The sequence below is a fragment of the Canis aureus genome, chromosome 7, assembly GCF_053574225.1.
Source record: "Canis aureus isolate CA01 chromosome 7, VMU_Caureus_v.1.0, whole genome shotgun sequence".
NCBI lineage: Eukaryota > Metazoa > Chordata > Mammalia > Carnivora > Canidae > Canis > Canis aureus.
In genome coordinates this window covers 37,704,444-37,720,149 of record NC_135617.1, presented here as the reverse complement: position 1 = coordinate 37,720,149, position 15,706 = coordinate 37,704,444, and the positions used below count along the sequence as shown (strand labels likewise).

At 42.3% G+C, this 15,706-nt stretch overlaps 1 protein-coding gene and 1 long non-coding RNA gene across 5 annotated transcripts in view; one reads left to right on the top strand and one right to left on the bottom strand.

The window, feature by feature from the left end:
• The window catches only part of LOC144317272 (uncharacterized), a 65,456-nt gene extending 61,216 nt beyond the window's left edge, over window positions 1-4,240 (bottom strand). Inside the window, exons 1-2 of one of the 2 annotated variants that reach the window (XR_013383221.1) lie at window positions 3,724-4,240; window positions 2,708-2,791 (exon numbers count right to left, since the gene is read on the bottom strand). This is a non-coding gene — a long non-coding RNA (uncharacterized LOC144317272). The remainder of the gene's footprint in view (window positions 1-2,707; window positions 2,792-3,723) is intronic. The other variant, XR_013383222.1, reaches the window with a different exon arrangement.
• Window positions 3,480-15,706, top strand: part of KCNQ5 (potassium voltage-gated channel subfamily Q member 5) — a 499,459-nt gene continuing 487,232 nt past the window's right edge. Inside the window, exon 1 of one of the 3 annotated variants that reach the window (XM_077903397.1) lies at window positions 3,480-4,827. In XM_077903397.1, coding sequence (XP_077759523.1) covers window positions 4,409-4,827 — 419 coding nt within the window. In that variant the 5' untranslated portion in view covers window positions 3,480-4,408. The remainder of the gene's footprint in view (window positions 4,828-15,706) is intronic. The other 2 variants (XM_077903400.1, XM_077903399.1) reach the window with 2 other exon arrangements.

The window sequence follows — 15,706 nt, the reverse complement described above, 5'->3', positions numbered from 1 at the left end:
TGATTAATTTCTGCTTTTTCGAGAAACGTTTTGAGAAGCTTAATGTCATACCTCTTACAGATAAGAATTCTTGATTGACTAAAAATGGTGCTGTGGTACATAATACTAATGCGTTAAAAATAATAAGAGGAGGTAACCAGTGGTTATAAGATACCTAACAAATGTAATTATAGTAGCTACGCTTATTGGTTTGGTTATGATCTGATAGAAGGGAAATAAAAGTTAAAGAAAATGTTGGTAGAGCTGAAAGGGCATTCTATTCAAGAGTTATATTTCACTTGTACCTCTAGGCCTCTAAGACAAATAGCTAAGCCTTGAGCAAGTCACTGAACAGCTGCCAAAAAAATGGATTTCCATTTCTTCATCAGTAAATTGCCTTTTGCTCTAAGGTTTGAGGATTCTTCTTATCATTACTACTCTGGTTGACCCAGGAATCTCACACTCGATCAAAGTATATCCACATCACTAAAAAGTGGCATTTGTATCACTCACTAGCTAATATGAACCATGAACATAACTTGATGGGAAGGTATGTAGAGGGGAGTAAGGCTGAAGCTAATGGGAAAATGGAAAGTCATAAAGAAAAATGAAAGGGGGAAAAGTAATGGAATCACTGATATTTTGTGAAACCAGCTCATATCTAGTTGTTCTGACTGAAAAGTCTTTCCTAGGCATCTATCTCCTAACTCTTGTATGGAATTTTCAATACTATTATTTTAGAGTACCCTTCAGAAGAAAAATATAATGGGATAGAAAACACACTGAAATAAAATATTTCTGGTAACTATTTTTAGTTGAAACAATCTCCATGTAGACTTCAGAGAACATGAGTTTCCAAGGTCACAAATTTCAGGCAGGAATCTTACAACATGTAGAGAATGAATGGTTAAAAGCAAACTCATCTACAAAGGATAGGAAAGGCTAATCAACTCACACTTTACACTAGCAATAAACATTTGCCTTAGGAAAAAGTAGTTGTCTTTTGCCTTTTATATCTCTTTATAGTGCTCTAATGTAATTCTTATACACAGAATATACCCTATATTGTTTTACTCTGCACAACATCCCATCCTCTCTTCTGATCTCTGGATTTTAATATTTCACCAAAATAAAAGGCAGTTTCCTAGCAACATCTGTATTCAAAGGTACAACAACAGAAAAAGCTTGATGACAATACTTTGTTTTCCTCACAGTTAATTCCTGCCTTCTGGAGAAGTTAGCAGGTAGTAAAGAAAGCAAGGTACATGCAGAGAGACTCTGGTAGAAGAGGCCATGCAGCCTCACTTGGCTTTTCCTTCCAGGTATGCTAAGGCAGAATGATTAGGGCTTGCACCTAAATGCCTCTTTCTGAATGGTAGTTTCAGACACATTGAAATAAAACCATGTGCTCTTATGTACAAACTCAGTTGGAGATAAAAACCGACCACTTGACTAGATACTGAACTGGGAGGTGAGATTTCTGAGTTCCCAGCAACCCTCATACTAACCTGCTATGAATCATGGGGCAGGTCTTTTTCCTGGACTAGCTCTCTAAATGGAGGTGACCCCAGAAGATCCCAAAGCTGTAAACCACTAAGACACCAGCTCTAAACAGCTATTGATCATCAGATCTGATTTTTTAAAAGATTTTATTTATTTATTTATTTATTTATTTATTTATTTATTTATTTATTATTTATTTATGAGAGACAGAGAAAGAGAGGCAGAGTCACAGGCAGAGAGAGAAGCAGTCTCCATGCAGGGAGCCGGATGTGGGATGCCATACTGAGACTCCAGGATCACGCCCTGGGCTAAGGCAGACACTTAACCACTGAGCTACCCAGGAGTCCCCAGATATGATTCTTTTTTTTTTTTTTTTTTTTTAAGTTTCATGGCATTTGCTTAATCAACATCACTGTTTCTCTGATGATATTATTGCTGTACTTCCAGGAAAATGTCACTGGGAAATTAAGTAGCAGGTTCTCTTTCGGAGAACCATGTCTGCGTTGGCCTTCCTAAAATGTCCTGCCTGCACTCTGGGACCAGCCGCACCAGTAAGATGCAAGTGACCCTGACCTACTCAGTGGTGGTGGTCAAAGTCTGCAAGAAGGAAAACCAATCGGTTAAGAGGAAATGGTTTTCATTTTGTTGCCTGCAGAACAGCCAAGATATTTAAGTTTAGAGCCTGCACACAAGTCATTTTAAGTCTCTAGATCTTTCACCCTGAAAGTCCCTGCACAGAAACTCCGCGGGGAGTCTAAATATAGCAACAGCAAACTCCCCCCCACCCCCCTACCCCCCTCACACACACACCCTCAGCTGGGGTATCGTGCTGTTCTAGGATTGGAGAGCTTGCTCCAAGGCGCTCTCTGCATCTGCCTCGAAGAGCAGGGCACGGAGCAATCTCTCGCACCTCCACAGTGCGGGGGTGTGAAGTGTATTAGGAGAAAGAGAGAGTGACTCTGGGTATTGGCGCTTGGCGCACAGTCACGTGGCCCCGCTGCCAGCTGCACCGAGGGGCTCCGAGCTAGTGCCCGAAGAGGAGAGGCTTGGGGAAAAGGAAGGGAGGGAAGCAGGGTACTACGGGTGACCCAGCGCCGAGAGAGAGGGCTTCACGCAAATGAGAGCTTAACAATACAAAGCAAAAGAAAGTAAAAGTAAAGCATTTAAGTGGAGCTACTGCCAGAGGCAGAAAGGAGCTGCCGCAGGCGTGGGTGTGTGTACTTACTGGAGGGAGTTGAAAGAGAATCTCTGAGGGGCGGAGACGGCTGAAATCAGACTTTTGCTTTAGTATTGCCTCGGTTTCAGGCTTCTAGAAGGAAAAGGCAAACGGAATCACTCACTACCTGGAGCTCATCTGCTCGGGCTCTGCGGTGGAACCTTAGTTCTTTCCTCAGTTTAATTTGGTGGTGGTTTTCTTTCGTATTTTGGTGGAGTGGGGGGAGGGGGGAATCCACTCTATTGGAAGAGGTTCCCAAGCCCGGCTTCGGTTCAGTGTCCCCACATGGGCTGTGAGGTTTAACGGCTTACGCTTCACAATGCAGTGCTGCTGAAGGCCAGAGGCCGAAGCCCGAGGCACCGTGGCCTCCGTCGTCGCCAAGGGCGCGCACGCTTTGGGTCGCCAGAGTGTCAGAGGTGGCGGGAGACTCAGCCAGTCCTAGCTCGCCACACGTCTCTCACCGCGTAAGGTACAGCCTACAGGGGTGGGGTGACGACCCTGAGAAGCTGCTGTCCCGGGCTCCCTGCCTGACGCCCGGGCTTTTTCTCTCAGACGCCGGGGCCGCCGCTGCCATTGCCGACGCTTAACAGTTTTATGACTTTTTCGGACTTAAATGGAAATTTATTGACTAAGGGAACCCAGTTCGCTCTCCCAGGCTTCGCGCCGCTGTCAGGCGGAGCCCCGAGGCAACTCGTTAACCGCCGAGGAGGCGACACTTTGTAGTTTTTATGCCCTCCCCACCCCCCACCCCCCACCCCCACCCCCACCCCTCCCCCGCCGCAGGGCTAGGAAGGATGTCAAGTTACTCCAGAGCTTGCTACCTGATGCGGGGACGGAAAGTCGCTGCCCGAACGCTGGAGTGAGCCCTGGGGACATGCCTGTCCCCCGCCTCTCCGGCCTGGGAGTCGTGTCCTGCGAGTCCGCACACTGACTAGGCAGGGATCCCGCAGCCGTGCGGGAAGCCGCCCGCCGCTGCGGGGGGGGAGGGGGGGTCGCCCCACGCGCCCGGGGGGACCAGCTGGTACCTGAGGGGCAGGTCGGGGCCGTTCCCGCTCACACTCCTCGCGCAAAGGCTGGCAGGACCCGGCGCGGCATCGTAGCGGCGGGAGAGAGCAGAGACCGGCGTCTCCAGTTTCTCCTCAGGGCACGAGGCCGACGTACCTCACGGACAGCTCCTCAGCCCCTGAGGGAACTAAACCCAAGTCGCGCCTCGGAGAGGGGCTTCCGAGCCCCGGCCCCTCCGGGGGAGGAGACGAACGCAGCCTGGGCGTGGGGAAGCGAGTGCGAGAAGAAAGGGGGGAGCCTGGGGGCTGGGTGTGCGCGCGTGGGAGCGCGCCTCGGAGCGCCCCGCACGCCGCCCGTCCAGCCCTGGGGGCATTTGCGAGGGAGGGAGGAGGGAGGGAGGGAGAGCTCCCGGAATTAGAGAGAGCCGAGGAACCCTCTCAAAGTGACGCCCCCAAACAGGTCCTGATTTCGAATTTGAAGCTAAGACTGCTAGAAATCGGGCCTCCTCCGCACACCCCTCTCCGCCCCCACCCCGAAGCCCGGGCGGTTCGCTGGCTGCTTGCTTCCCCGCCCCTGGCTCGGAGGTCGCCGGCCGGCGGGCGCTCCGTCGGCCGCGGCTTCCTCCTCGAAACCCGCCCGCGCGCATGAGGCCGCTGCCCCCGCCACAGGCGCTGGCGCCCCCCTCGCGGTGCCCGTGGTGATGCCATGCCCCGCCACCACGCGGGAGGAGAGGAGGGCGGCGCCGCCGGGCTGTGGGTGAAGAGCGGCGCGGCGGCGGCGGCGGCGGCGGCGGGCGGGGGGCGCCTGGGCAGCGGCATGAAGGATGTGGAGTCGGGCCGGGGCAGGGTGCTGCTGAACTCAGCCGCCGCCAGGGGCGACGGCCTGCTGCTGCTGGGCACCCGCGCGGCCGCGCTCGGCGGCGGCGGCGGCGGCGGCGGCGGCGGCGGCCTGAGGGAGAGCCGCCGGGGCAAGCAGGGGGCCCGGATGAGCCTACTGGGGAAGCCGCTCTCGTACACCAGTAGCCAGAGCTGCCGGCGCAACGTCAAGTACCGGCGGGTGCAGAACTATCTGTACAACGTGCTGGAGAGACCCCGCGGCTGGGCGTTCATCTACCACGCTTTCGTGTGAGTACCCGCGTCCCCCGCGCGCCCCCCGCCACGCCCGCTCTGGGGGGTCTGTATGCCTGGCCCCCTGGGACGCGCTCCGCGTCCACGCCCTGGGCCGGCGCGCGCGTGCACACACACACACACACACACTCACACACACTCGCGCGCACACGTGGTGGCTTTTATTTCTTTGCACGTGTTTATGGTCTTCCTCCTAGAGCCTTCCACCTCCCTCAGCCCCACCTCCTCCACCCCTACAGACTCCAGCGTCTCCCGGAACACACCCAATGAGCTGCCCCCGCGGTTTTAGGCACCGAAGGCGAGAGGCCGGCTGACCTGGGACTTAGGCTGCGCGGATAATTGGGAGCTATTAGGTCCCCCGACACGTCTGTTTCAACCGCGAGGGGCGCCCGGGAGCTGGGAAAGGCGTGGGGAAGACGTGCGCCGGTGTGAGGCTTGTGAGAGTGTATTGGAGAGGTTAGCAGGGGACGGCAGGGTCGGACTGGGTGGTGAGAGGAGAAACGGAGGGCTAGGTCCTCAGCCCCGGGGCGGAGCTGGGGAAGCTGTTACTTGGTGGGGAGAACAGCTAGGTTTTAAGTGCGCCCGGAAACACGCCTCGCCACCACCTCCACCACTAACGGAAAATCTGTCAGTGCGTGTAGCCCTTCCTGCCAGAGGTGGCCAGGGTCTCGAAAAGGCGAGCTGGGCGGGGCGAGGTGATGCTCCTGCGCGGGGGCAGAAGCCAGTGCTGAGCCCGGGGGGCTCAGGAACCCCGACCAGAGTGCAATAGCAAACGCGCAAACGGGCCACCTGGGACGGGGATCAGGCAGTGGGTTAAGTAGGCATTTGTGCTGCTGAGTCAAAGTGTGTGTGTGTGTGTGTGTGTGTGTGTGTAAGCCTTCACCATCTAGCAGAGAATGCTTAATGAGAAAATGATTGGAAGCAAATGTTTATTTTTCCCTTAGGCATTTAAAACCTTTCAGTGGCTTTAAAGTTTACTACTGTTTTTCCCACAAGGTCCATTCATTCAGTCTCCTGTTAGACTTAGGTTTATCTGCACGTTTTAAGGTAATTTTTATGGCATTAGACTCTTATTTTTTTTCTTATTTTTGCAAATCTTTTCTTAGTTTTCTTTTTCATGCTTCTTTATATTACAGTTCAATATAAAGACATCAGCCTGAGGGAGACCTGTAGAGAAAGTTGCAGGCACTCACTGTTCCATTTCTTGTTTCCTAGTAAATTAATAGGTTTTGAACACACGAACTGGGTTTCTTTTAGAAATGAGGCATGTCATCCAAACATAGCTCTCACCTGGGATGGAGGATTGGCGACAACACTAGAAGCAATTTTTGAAATAACATCGAAGAAGGGGCTGGTTTTGTAAATAGGTAAACCTGGAATCTGACCATGTAGGAGTCAGGAAATTGGTGGAGTCTACAATCCGTGGGCTCTGGTGTCTGGAAAATTTTACAGTCTCAGATTGATGTGAATATGTAGCATTAGGTAGAATATTCCAGCCAACTTTCCATCCTACAGTGCATATAAGGAGAACGTTGTGTAGCATCATTATTACATCAAAAGGTATAACTTAACTTTTACTATTCACTTAATGTAAGATTCACATCGATTTAGATGTGATTACTGTAATAAATGATAGACATAGAGAAATACTACAGATGCTTTTCATGTTTGTCCTTTCTGAGTTGATATGTAATTAATCCTGTTACCTATTGAGTCTGATCAATTATTTTAACTTGTCAGGATCTACTAAAACATTTAGCAATAATGATCTATGCTGAATTTGGCAGCAAAATATATACTGTAAGGAAAATGACTATTTCTTACAAGAATATGCTCAGAATATTTGTAGATTTGAATTTATAATATGATGCCATTTGTGAGTTTTAATTTTTGGTAAATTATGCACTCTATATTTAGAGAGAGAGAGAGACAACTTTGGCTAATGCTCATGCTTTGCATCTCCCAAGTTTTGCCCTTGAACATGAATGAGGACTTATTGAAATGTAATACAACATTTCTTTTCAGTATGATAGTGTTTAACAGATTTCTATGGCCTTACAGAATTTAAAATTTGTAACAAATTATTTTTCAAGGGACTCAAGTTTGGATAATTCTCTGCTCACCAGAATCTGTCAGCCTATCAATGTGATATGTACTTATCAATACCATGTGCTGATACAAAGTTTTGCTTTATACATTTCTGGAGCCTGAAATTGCAATGTTTGAGCAATTAGATAGGGGTGCTAGATCCACATTAGCAGGAAGAGGGATTGGACAGCATCATCTTTTGGGAGGATTCTGCACAACTATAGCCCACCCTGAGGGACAAGCCATCTTTGCAATTGCTGCTTATAGTTTATTTAGAAAGCTAGTCTTTACACATTAAGTCAATAAAGGAAAGTTACTTTGAGCTGTAAGTCTAACAAGACCATTGATAATAAAAGAAATTCTATGAAAACAATTTCTAAAGCAGTGTAACTAACTAATTCCCTGCCAGCCTGGGAATCCCTAAATCTTACTTTAATAACAATTTTTGTAGCACATTAGGGTTCTTGCCAAGAGCAAGTGCACTGTGATTAATGAGGTATTTCAGGGATGGATTTACATGGTTGTCCAGTGTTTCCACTGCCAAGAAGCAAGAAAAGTATGTTTAAAGTTATGTTTCAGGTAAAGAAAAGTTTCTACTAAATATGTAAAAATCATTAATATAATGGTATATTAATAGTGTAAAATGTATTTTCAAGTGTATATATTCTAATCTACTGATGAGATGTCTGTCAAGAATAACAGATGACCTACTTCAAATACTTTCTTCCAATCTTTGTAAATTAGAGGGGATTAGGAGAGTCTGTTCCCTTACTATTCCTTAGGATTTACCAGACAGCTGTGATTCCTACTTTTCTGTCTTTAGCTGTTCTTCAGTTTAATAGATGAGCTATTCAAATGTGAGGTGATATATTCCTTTGAATGTCATTCATCCCTTTTAAATTCATCTTCTTTTTAAGAAAAGTTTAGAAGAATAATGGTGGTAGTAGAACACATGATGGGGCTTCATATATAAATTTGCATTGATGTAACAAATGTGGCTCTGGCAGAGGAAACAGGGTGGCAGATATATGTAGCTCCTCACTTTGTCCAGTATATCTTTGCCTGGTGTAATGCCATGAATCATAATTTATAGATATTTTAAACTAGAAGAAATAGTCCAGTCACCCAAGCTAAGAACTTGCAAGTCATTCTCAATGCCTTTATTTTTATCATCTTGCTCCTGCTGGCTTTCCAAAGGATCATTAAATTCTGTGTATACACTTTATAAATATTTTTCATATCTATCCCTTTCTCTCCTTTGCTGTTGCTACTATCCTTCTCTGTTTCTCAGTATCGCTCCATTGGATTATTTGTAATATTCTCCTGCTTAATCACCCAGCTTCTGTTCTCAGCCTTCCAGCTTTCCACCCTGGCACCATAGTGTTTTTCCTAAAATGTAAATCTTAATGAATCATCCCCTTGCCTATAATCTTTGTGGTGAGGGTCATAAATGTGAATTAAATAGATTGAGGATAGTCAAGAGTTGGGAAAGTGGAGACAAGAGTGTAAGTTAACCAAATTTCTTGGAACAGTACACAAGACACTTTATGACATAGCTTCTGTCCATATTTCTTTCTTCACCTTTCAGGTACATGCTGAGCTCCAGTTACTCCATCCTGTGTCTCACTGCTGTGCTTTCACTCATGCCATTTCCTTTAGTTCTTGCCACTCCGTGCACTCTGGTCCATTCCCACTGTTCCTTCAAAACACAATTTAAGGATCGCTTCCTCTTAGATCACTGTCAGAATAATTTAGATGCCTCCTGTCTTAGGTTCCATGGCGTGTCAGGATGTCATTATAATGGTGCTTGCCCCACTGTTTTCACTGTGAGCTACTTGGCCTGGCTCTCCCACAGGAGGGCAAACTTCCCACACAGAAAACCTCCTACTTATCCCCGAATCCCAATCACCTAGCACGATGCCTTGTGTCTAGTAGACCCTCAATAAATGCTTGCTTAATAAGTAAATAAATTTTCTTAGAAGCCTTTCAGAGAGGAGTTTCCGAGTGAACTAAGGCTGATGGAACCACTAAATATTTTTTATTTTTTTAGAAGATACTGATGATACATTTTGAGGCAAAAGGCATGGGAGCTAGAAGTAGGAGACCATTACTTCACTTCCAGCTTTCCCACTAGTTATCTTTGGACTTGGAATAAGCCATTTCACTCTTTTGGGTCTCAAAATATTTTTTTAAGATTTTATTTATTTATTTATGAGAGAGAGAGGCAGAGACACAGGCAGAGACACAGGCAGAAGAGAAGCAGGCTCCATGAAGGGAGCCCGACGTGGGACTCGATCCCGGGACTCCACGATCATGCCCTAGGCGGAAAGCAGCGCTAAACCGCTGAGCCACCCGGGCTGCCCCGGGTCTCCAAACCTTTATCTGTGAAATGGGCACATCAGTGTCCAATGTCTGTGATCCAGCCAAGATGGTGGAGGATACTACAGATAGTCTAACATTCTACCATAAAGAGAGGGTGTATTTGTAAGGAGAATGGATCTGATCTTTTTATCATTTCCCTTCATTTTTGAGCTGAAGGATCACCTCCTAAATGGTCACTTTAACTTTACTTCTAACTCCTGGTGGGGCCTGTGTGTCATGTGGTACCCAAAGTGATCTTTCCAGAGAATTAACAGAACACATCCCTCTTAAGCTTGGAGGTGGAATAGTTTGTTGCCTGTCTACCCAATTCCTTAAATGCAGAGACTCTTTCCATCTTGTTCTCTGCCATAACACCAGTACCCGGAACAGTGTCTGCCACATTGAAGATGCTCATACATACAGATTGATTCTGTTACTGTTACCCATAATCTCCAAAATATACCACTGGTTTCCTGAGGAAAAGGAGATTTTACACTATTGGTAACTCCTTGCATCAGGACTCAATTAAACCCAATGAATGACTTTATATATATATACACATTATATATATATATATATATATATATATATATATATATATATATATATATTCTATTTGGAATTAAGGTTATGTCCATAGAAATTGATGCTATTTTTACTCCTGCATTCCTTAAAAATCACTTCCCTTAAATGTAGAGAGGTCTTATACCAGTTATACTGCGAATATGGTAATACAAAATGCTACAGATATTCCTCAAATCAGTCTGTTTTCAGAAACTTAAACAGTGCTGCAGTATTTGAGGACCATATTACAATTAGAAATGTTGAAAGTGTTAAAATATTAGTATTGGGAATATTATGGCCTAAAAGAAATAAAATCTAAGAAAAGAATATTTCAATATGGAATGAAGTCTTGATATAAGAAACACTATAAACAAGGAAGATTGCCAGCAGCCTTTTGATAATTGCTTGCAAAGAAATGGTGCCAGTTTTAATTTTTAATTGCAAATGGCTATTTTGGCAGATGAAAATGCCAGCAGAGCATGTTTTATCTTAGCCCAGTGGTGTGAAACTACTTAAAGTCCAATTGTTTGAATAGCCGCAGTTCATAGTTAAGTTTAATGATCTGTAGATGTTTCCATTTTAATTTTGTTTTCTTCAACTATATACAAGTATGCTATTTGAAGTTTTATTTTGTTGCAATCTGGGAGACAGAAATGGACACAACAACATCATTTTTTCATAATTTCTGAAATTCTTTGAGGAGTCTCAGAGTTTCACCTGATCCTTTTGATCTTTTGTTACCAGTTTGTCTAAAGAATGAATTTACTAAATGTTATTGAAGTCATATAACTCTAAATTTGAAAATAGTTTGAATGTTTATATGTGTATGTATATGCACACAAATATTCCACACATACAAATACACACACAATATATGTACACACACAAGATCATTTAGCAGAGAACTTGTTAATGCAAACATTTACATTTTTTTGCTTCTCTAAAAATAAATAATACATTTGAGTAAAATGAAGTTTAAAGATAAAAATCTTAAAGTTATTTTTGGTAATATAGAGATTGTATGATAATTTGGAATGTATTTCAATACATACAAACACTTTTTACAAACTCAGTCATAGTGTTTGTTACTTCCATTTACCAGTGAGATAATTCTAGAATATCTACTCCTTTAGTCAGTAGCAGGATGATCTTTTATAATCATGTTATTATTTCTCTTTTCTTTTTTTAATTGTCAATTTAGTATAATATTTAATTAATAGCCATTACATGAATCAGCTAATGGGCTGTGTGCTGGTGGTTCAAAAAAGGGAATGATGTGGCCCTTGACCTCAAGGAAATTCCATTAGGGAATAGGATTACATTTGGATTCAATTATCAGTAGTGTTACTGATTTGATGACTATGAACAAGTTATTTCCAACACTATCTACTAAACCTCTAAAACAGACATAATAACATTCCATCAAGGTATTACAACGTCTTATATATATGTGTGTATTATCATACTTAGTATGGTAGCTTGTTTTTGAAACTAAAGAGAAAAATAGAAATAGTGTAGTGAGGGGCTGTACTGCTATGTTAGAGGCCCAGAATTTTATCCTGTAAGTAATAGGCAGTCTTTAGAGTAGATGGGATTTGGGCAGGTAATAATATTACTGAATTTCCATTTTTAGATCCATCACTCTATGAGCTTTATTAATGCCATCTTAAAGGAAACAAATTGGAGGTAGGAGATCTTTTGAAACTGTTATTTCAACTTAGGCAAGAGATAATTTGGACTTGGATTGGGGCAATGGTAGTAAAGATGGAGAAAAAACATAATGATGGACTTGAAATATATTAATCATGTAGTGAATTATGGAAAATGAAGAAGAGAGACAGATTTATTTTTTCTGGATTCCTGGTTTGGGTGGTTGGCTAGATGGTGGGGCCATTAACTGAGATCGCAAAAACAGATGGAGCATCAGGGTGAGTGGAATGTTAGGGGGTGATAAAATGAACTTAGCTTTGGAGATGTTGAGCTTTTTGTGACTAGCGCTTCCAACTATATATTTCCAGCAGCTGTTAATAAAGATTTAAAACACATAAAATCATAGACAAGAGTTAAAAATACAAGGAATGCATGTAAAGAGAGAAGGCAGTAGCTAAAGGATGGAAACCTGAAGAATACCAATATGTAAAGGGTAAGCAGAGGAAGAAGGGAGCATTAAATGGCATAGACAGTGAGGTATAAGGAAACGCTAGACAAAAAGATGGTCAAGTGATCATGGAAACCAAGGATATATTCCAAAAAAAGAGTCAACTATGAAATGTAGACAGTGATTTAGTAAGATAAGGACCATGGAGTTACCATTAGATGTGGCCGTGTGGAAGTCCTCAGTGATTTTGTAAACTCATCAATTGTTCACTTTCAGTGAAGTGATTAGGGCAGAAGTCACAATGCTCTTAATTCAGAAATGAGTCAGAAATGAAGAGAGGAAGCAGCAAATGTAAGCCGTATATTCAGTTAGTTTAGCAATAATATAAGAAAAGAGATGGGAGCACTAGCTAGAAGAAAATATAAGACTAAGGGAGAAAGCAAGAGAGAATAAGTTAGAGGAAATATTGTTTACCACTACCAATATTCATTTTAATTATTGATTATGTGCTGGATATTGTTCTACATGCTTTATGCGCATCAACTCTTTTAATCCTCAAAACAGCCCCAAAAGTTAGTATTATCACCTTCCTCTAACAAATAAAAGTACTGGGATGCCTGGGTGGCTCAGCAGTTGAGCATCTGCCTTGACTCAGGGCATGATCCTGGATCAAGTCCCATATCAGGCTCCCTGCATGGAGCCTGCTTCTCCCTCTGCCTATGTCTCTGCCTCTCTTTCTATGTGTCTCTCATGAATAAATAAATAAAATCTTTTTAAAGAAAATCAGAATACTGAGGTAGGGAGAGGCTCAGCAATCTGAGGCCAGCCACTGAATTAGCGGCAGGATAGGGCTTTATGCCAAGGCAGATGGGCTGAGAGCCAATGTTCTTGGCCACTGTATCTTGATTGTGATTGGTACCTGTGGAACCCAGGGCTCCTCCTGTCAGATAACATAATTACAAAAACTGCTTTTGAGTCTCATATAGATCACTCCTAGTGATACAGTATATGCACAATAAATATTTTTTTGAAAAAAATGAACAAAAGTTAAAATCCCTTATGACCTAGTATCAGAGAATTACATAATTTAATAGTACTAGGAATGTTTGTTTCTCTGTCTTCAAATTCTAATCAGATCAAGTTGTAATTTTTCCATAAAGTTTTTCCTGATAGCTCTGGCTTAATTCCTTATCTTTATTAACCTCCTGTAGCTTTTATTATTTGGACCATATACTTTAAGCCCTTAATTACATTTTTGCATTGTATTCAAATTGGATCATTTATCAAATTCTTCACAAATAATTTCTGTCTAAAGAAACAAAAATACCTTCTTTTGTATCTCCCAGATTTTCATCCTTTACTTTCTTTTTAAAGATGTATTTATTTATTCATGAGAGACACAAAGAGAGAGAGAGAGGCAGAGACATAGGCTAAGGGGTGCAGGTCTCCATCCTGAATTCTGGGATTATGATCTGAGGCGAAGGCAGGAGCCCAACCGCTGAGACACCCAGGAGTCCCTCATCCTTTATTTTTAATTGAAATTCACCCTGCCCATGCTACCAATAGGACTGTTTGAATCTTATAATCTATTTTTTTCCAAACACAATTTTTTTTAGTTCTCCTAGTTTAAATTGTACAGCAACTTGTATTGAAGACCAGATTGTTGTAATAACTTCTTAATACCATTTCCTATGAATATTAAATATCTAATTTGTACCTTCACTGCAGAATACCTAAGGTTCACTTTAAAATAACAGAAATTGCTTCTTTTAAGTTTTGTAATGGCTGAACATAGAAACCATTTCCTCCAAACTGATTTTATAGAATTATCTTTCTTTAATAAATAAAATATGCTTATATTCTTCACACTGAAATAAATACATTTCATTTCTCCTCCATGCTTCCCTCTCTCTTGTTTTATATATACATTTTTTTTCTGGATATTTCTTCCCTTCTCTCTCCCATTTGTCCCATTGTTTTCCCTATTGCCCCCCTCCCCCACACCCCCAGTTAAACTACTCCTAGTATTTAGTTTGTTTTTTCCTTCCTCTCAATGGATCTATCTTTCTGGAATAGTGTTTTGCATTTCTTTTTATGCTATGTTGCAAAATTTAATTCTCTTCTTCTTAAAGCTGTGGGCTCTTAATCAGGAGATGCATTGACCCTGTAATTGCTTACAAGCTCCAAGAGTGCACTACATAAGTGGACTGGTCTACGTAATTTACACATTGTACTTTAGTAATTAACAGAGGCCTCCATAAAGATGGGAAGGTTAGAGAACTCTACTTTTCTTGGAGTTTTAGTTAAGCTCAAGTTTCTTAAAAAATAAGGGAGTGAAGTCTTAAAATTGCCCTGAGGTTTTCTAATATCTATTTATAATTTCTGAAATCTGGATATATTCAGATAGATATGCAATAAATAGTTTTTTAAAAATCATATTTTCTGGGCAGCCTGGGTGGCTCAGTGGTTTAGTGCGCCTTCAGCCCAGGGTGTGATCCTGGAGCCTCAGGATTAAGTCCCATGTCCGGCTCCTTGTGTGGAGCCTGCTTCTCCCTCTGCCTGTGTTTCTGCCCCTCTCTCTCTCTCTGTCTCTCTCTCTGTGTCTCTCATGAATAAATAAAATTTTTTAAAAATCATACTTTCCATTTTGGAAACTGACCACTGTATATAGTTGAGAAATAAATAACTTGTTAACATAAAATTATTTCATACATAGACTGTTACAGTCATTAGGGGTTTCCTTACTCATTGAGCCAAGAAATAGATTTATAATTTGGCAACAGAGAGCTATAGTTTTCCTCTTTAATTGGGAGACTAAAGCATGGACTCAAAATGCAAGTGTCATAGGAATATATATAGTGTGTACATATTTGTTTTATATATATATATAAATACAGGTGGTTTTCTATCATATATATATATGATAGAAATACATATACATATATATATATATATATATATATATATATATATATATATATATGTATATGTATGTATTTTTTCCGACTTGGAAATTTTCCTGAAGTATAGACCATGTGAAAGCTATTTCCACAACTTTTTGTAGAATGGGAACCTTTTAGGGGTCCCATTTCTCTAAACCTGTTTTTTTCTCACACCTGAATGAATCTAGGACTGGATGGAATTGAGAATTTGGATTCTTCTCCTCATGTGTTGAGTTGGTGGATATATTTGTCAGCTTTCTGGTTTGTAAAGTTAGGACATAATTCTTCAATATTTGTTCAATAACCTGACTTCATGCCATGTGTATGAGCCTGAATAAGAACTATGAGGGCTAAATGGAAATAAAACACAACCTGTTCTCTCAAGGAATTTTTGCTCCAGAAGGATATTAGTTTACTATTTACTGAGGTACAAAAACCATTTCTCTGGATTGACTTAGGATAAAAGCAAAGGTTGGCCCTTTTCCATCGGCTTTTAGCTAGCTGCTATTGAAGGGATTTACAAGGTAAACTCCAGGATCACCATATAAAGAACTGCTGATTGCCAGTTCTCTTGACCTCTTGGGAAACTTCAGAGCTGGGTGTTCAATTGCCTGTGCAGGTGGGCGTTCTGCTCAGGGCATTCCCACACAAAGACCAAACATAGGAGTTCCCACTGATCATAGTAATTTCCAAAGAGTAGTAATTAAACTAGTTAAACTGAATGTTCTAGTTAATAAAACATTCTGAGTATGTTTAATTTGCTCCAAAGTATTTTTAAAAATAGAAAAGAAATCAACGCTGCTTCATAACACTCTGTTTAGGA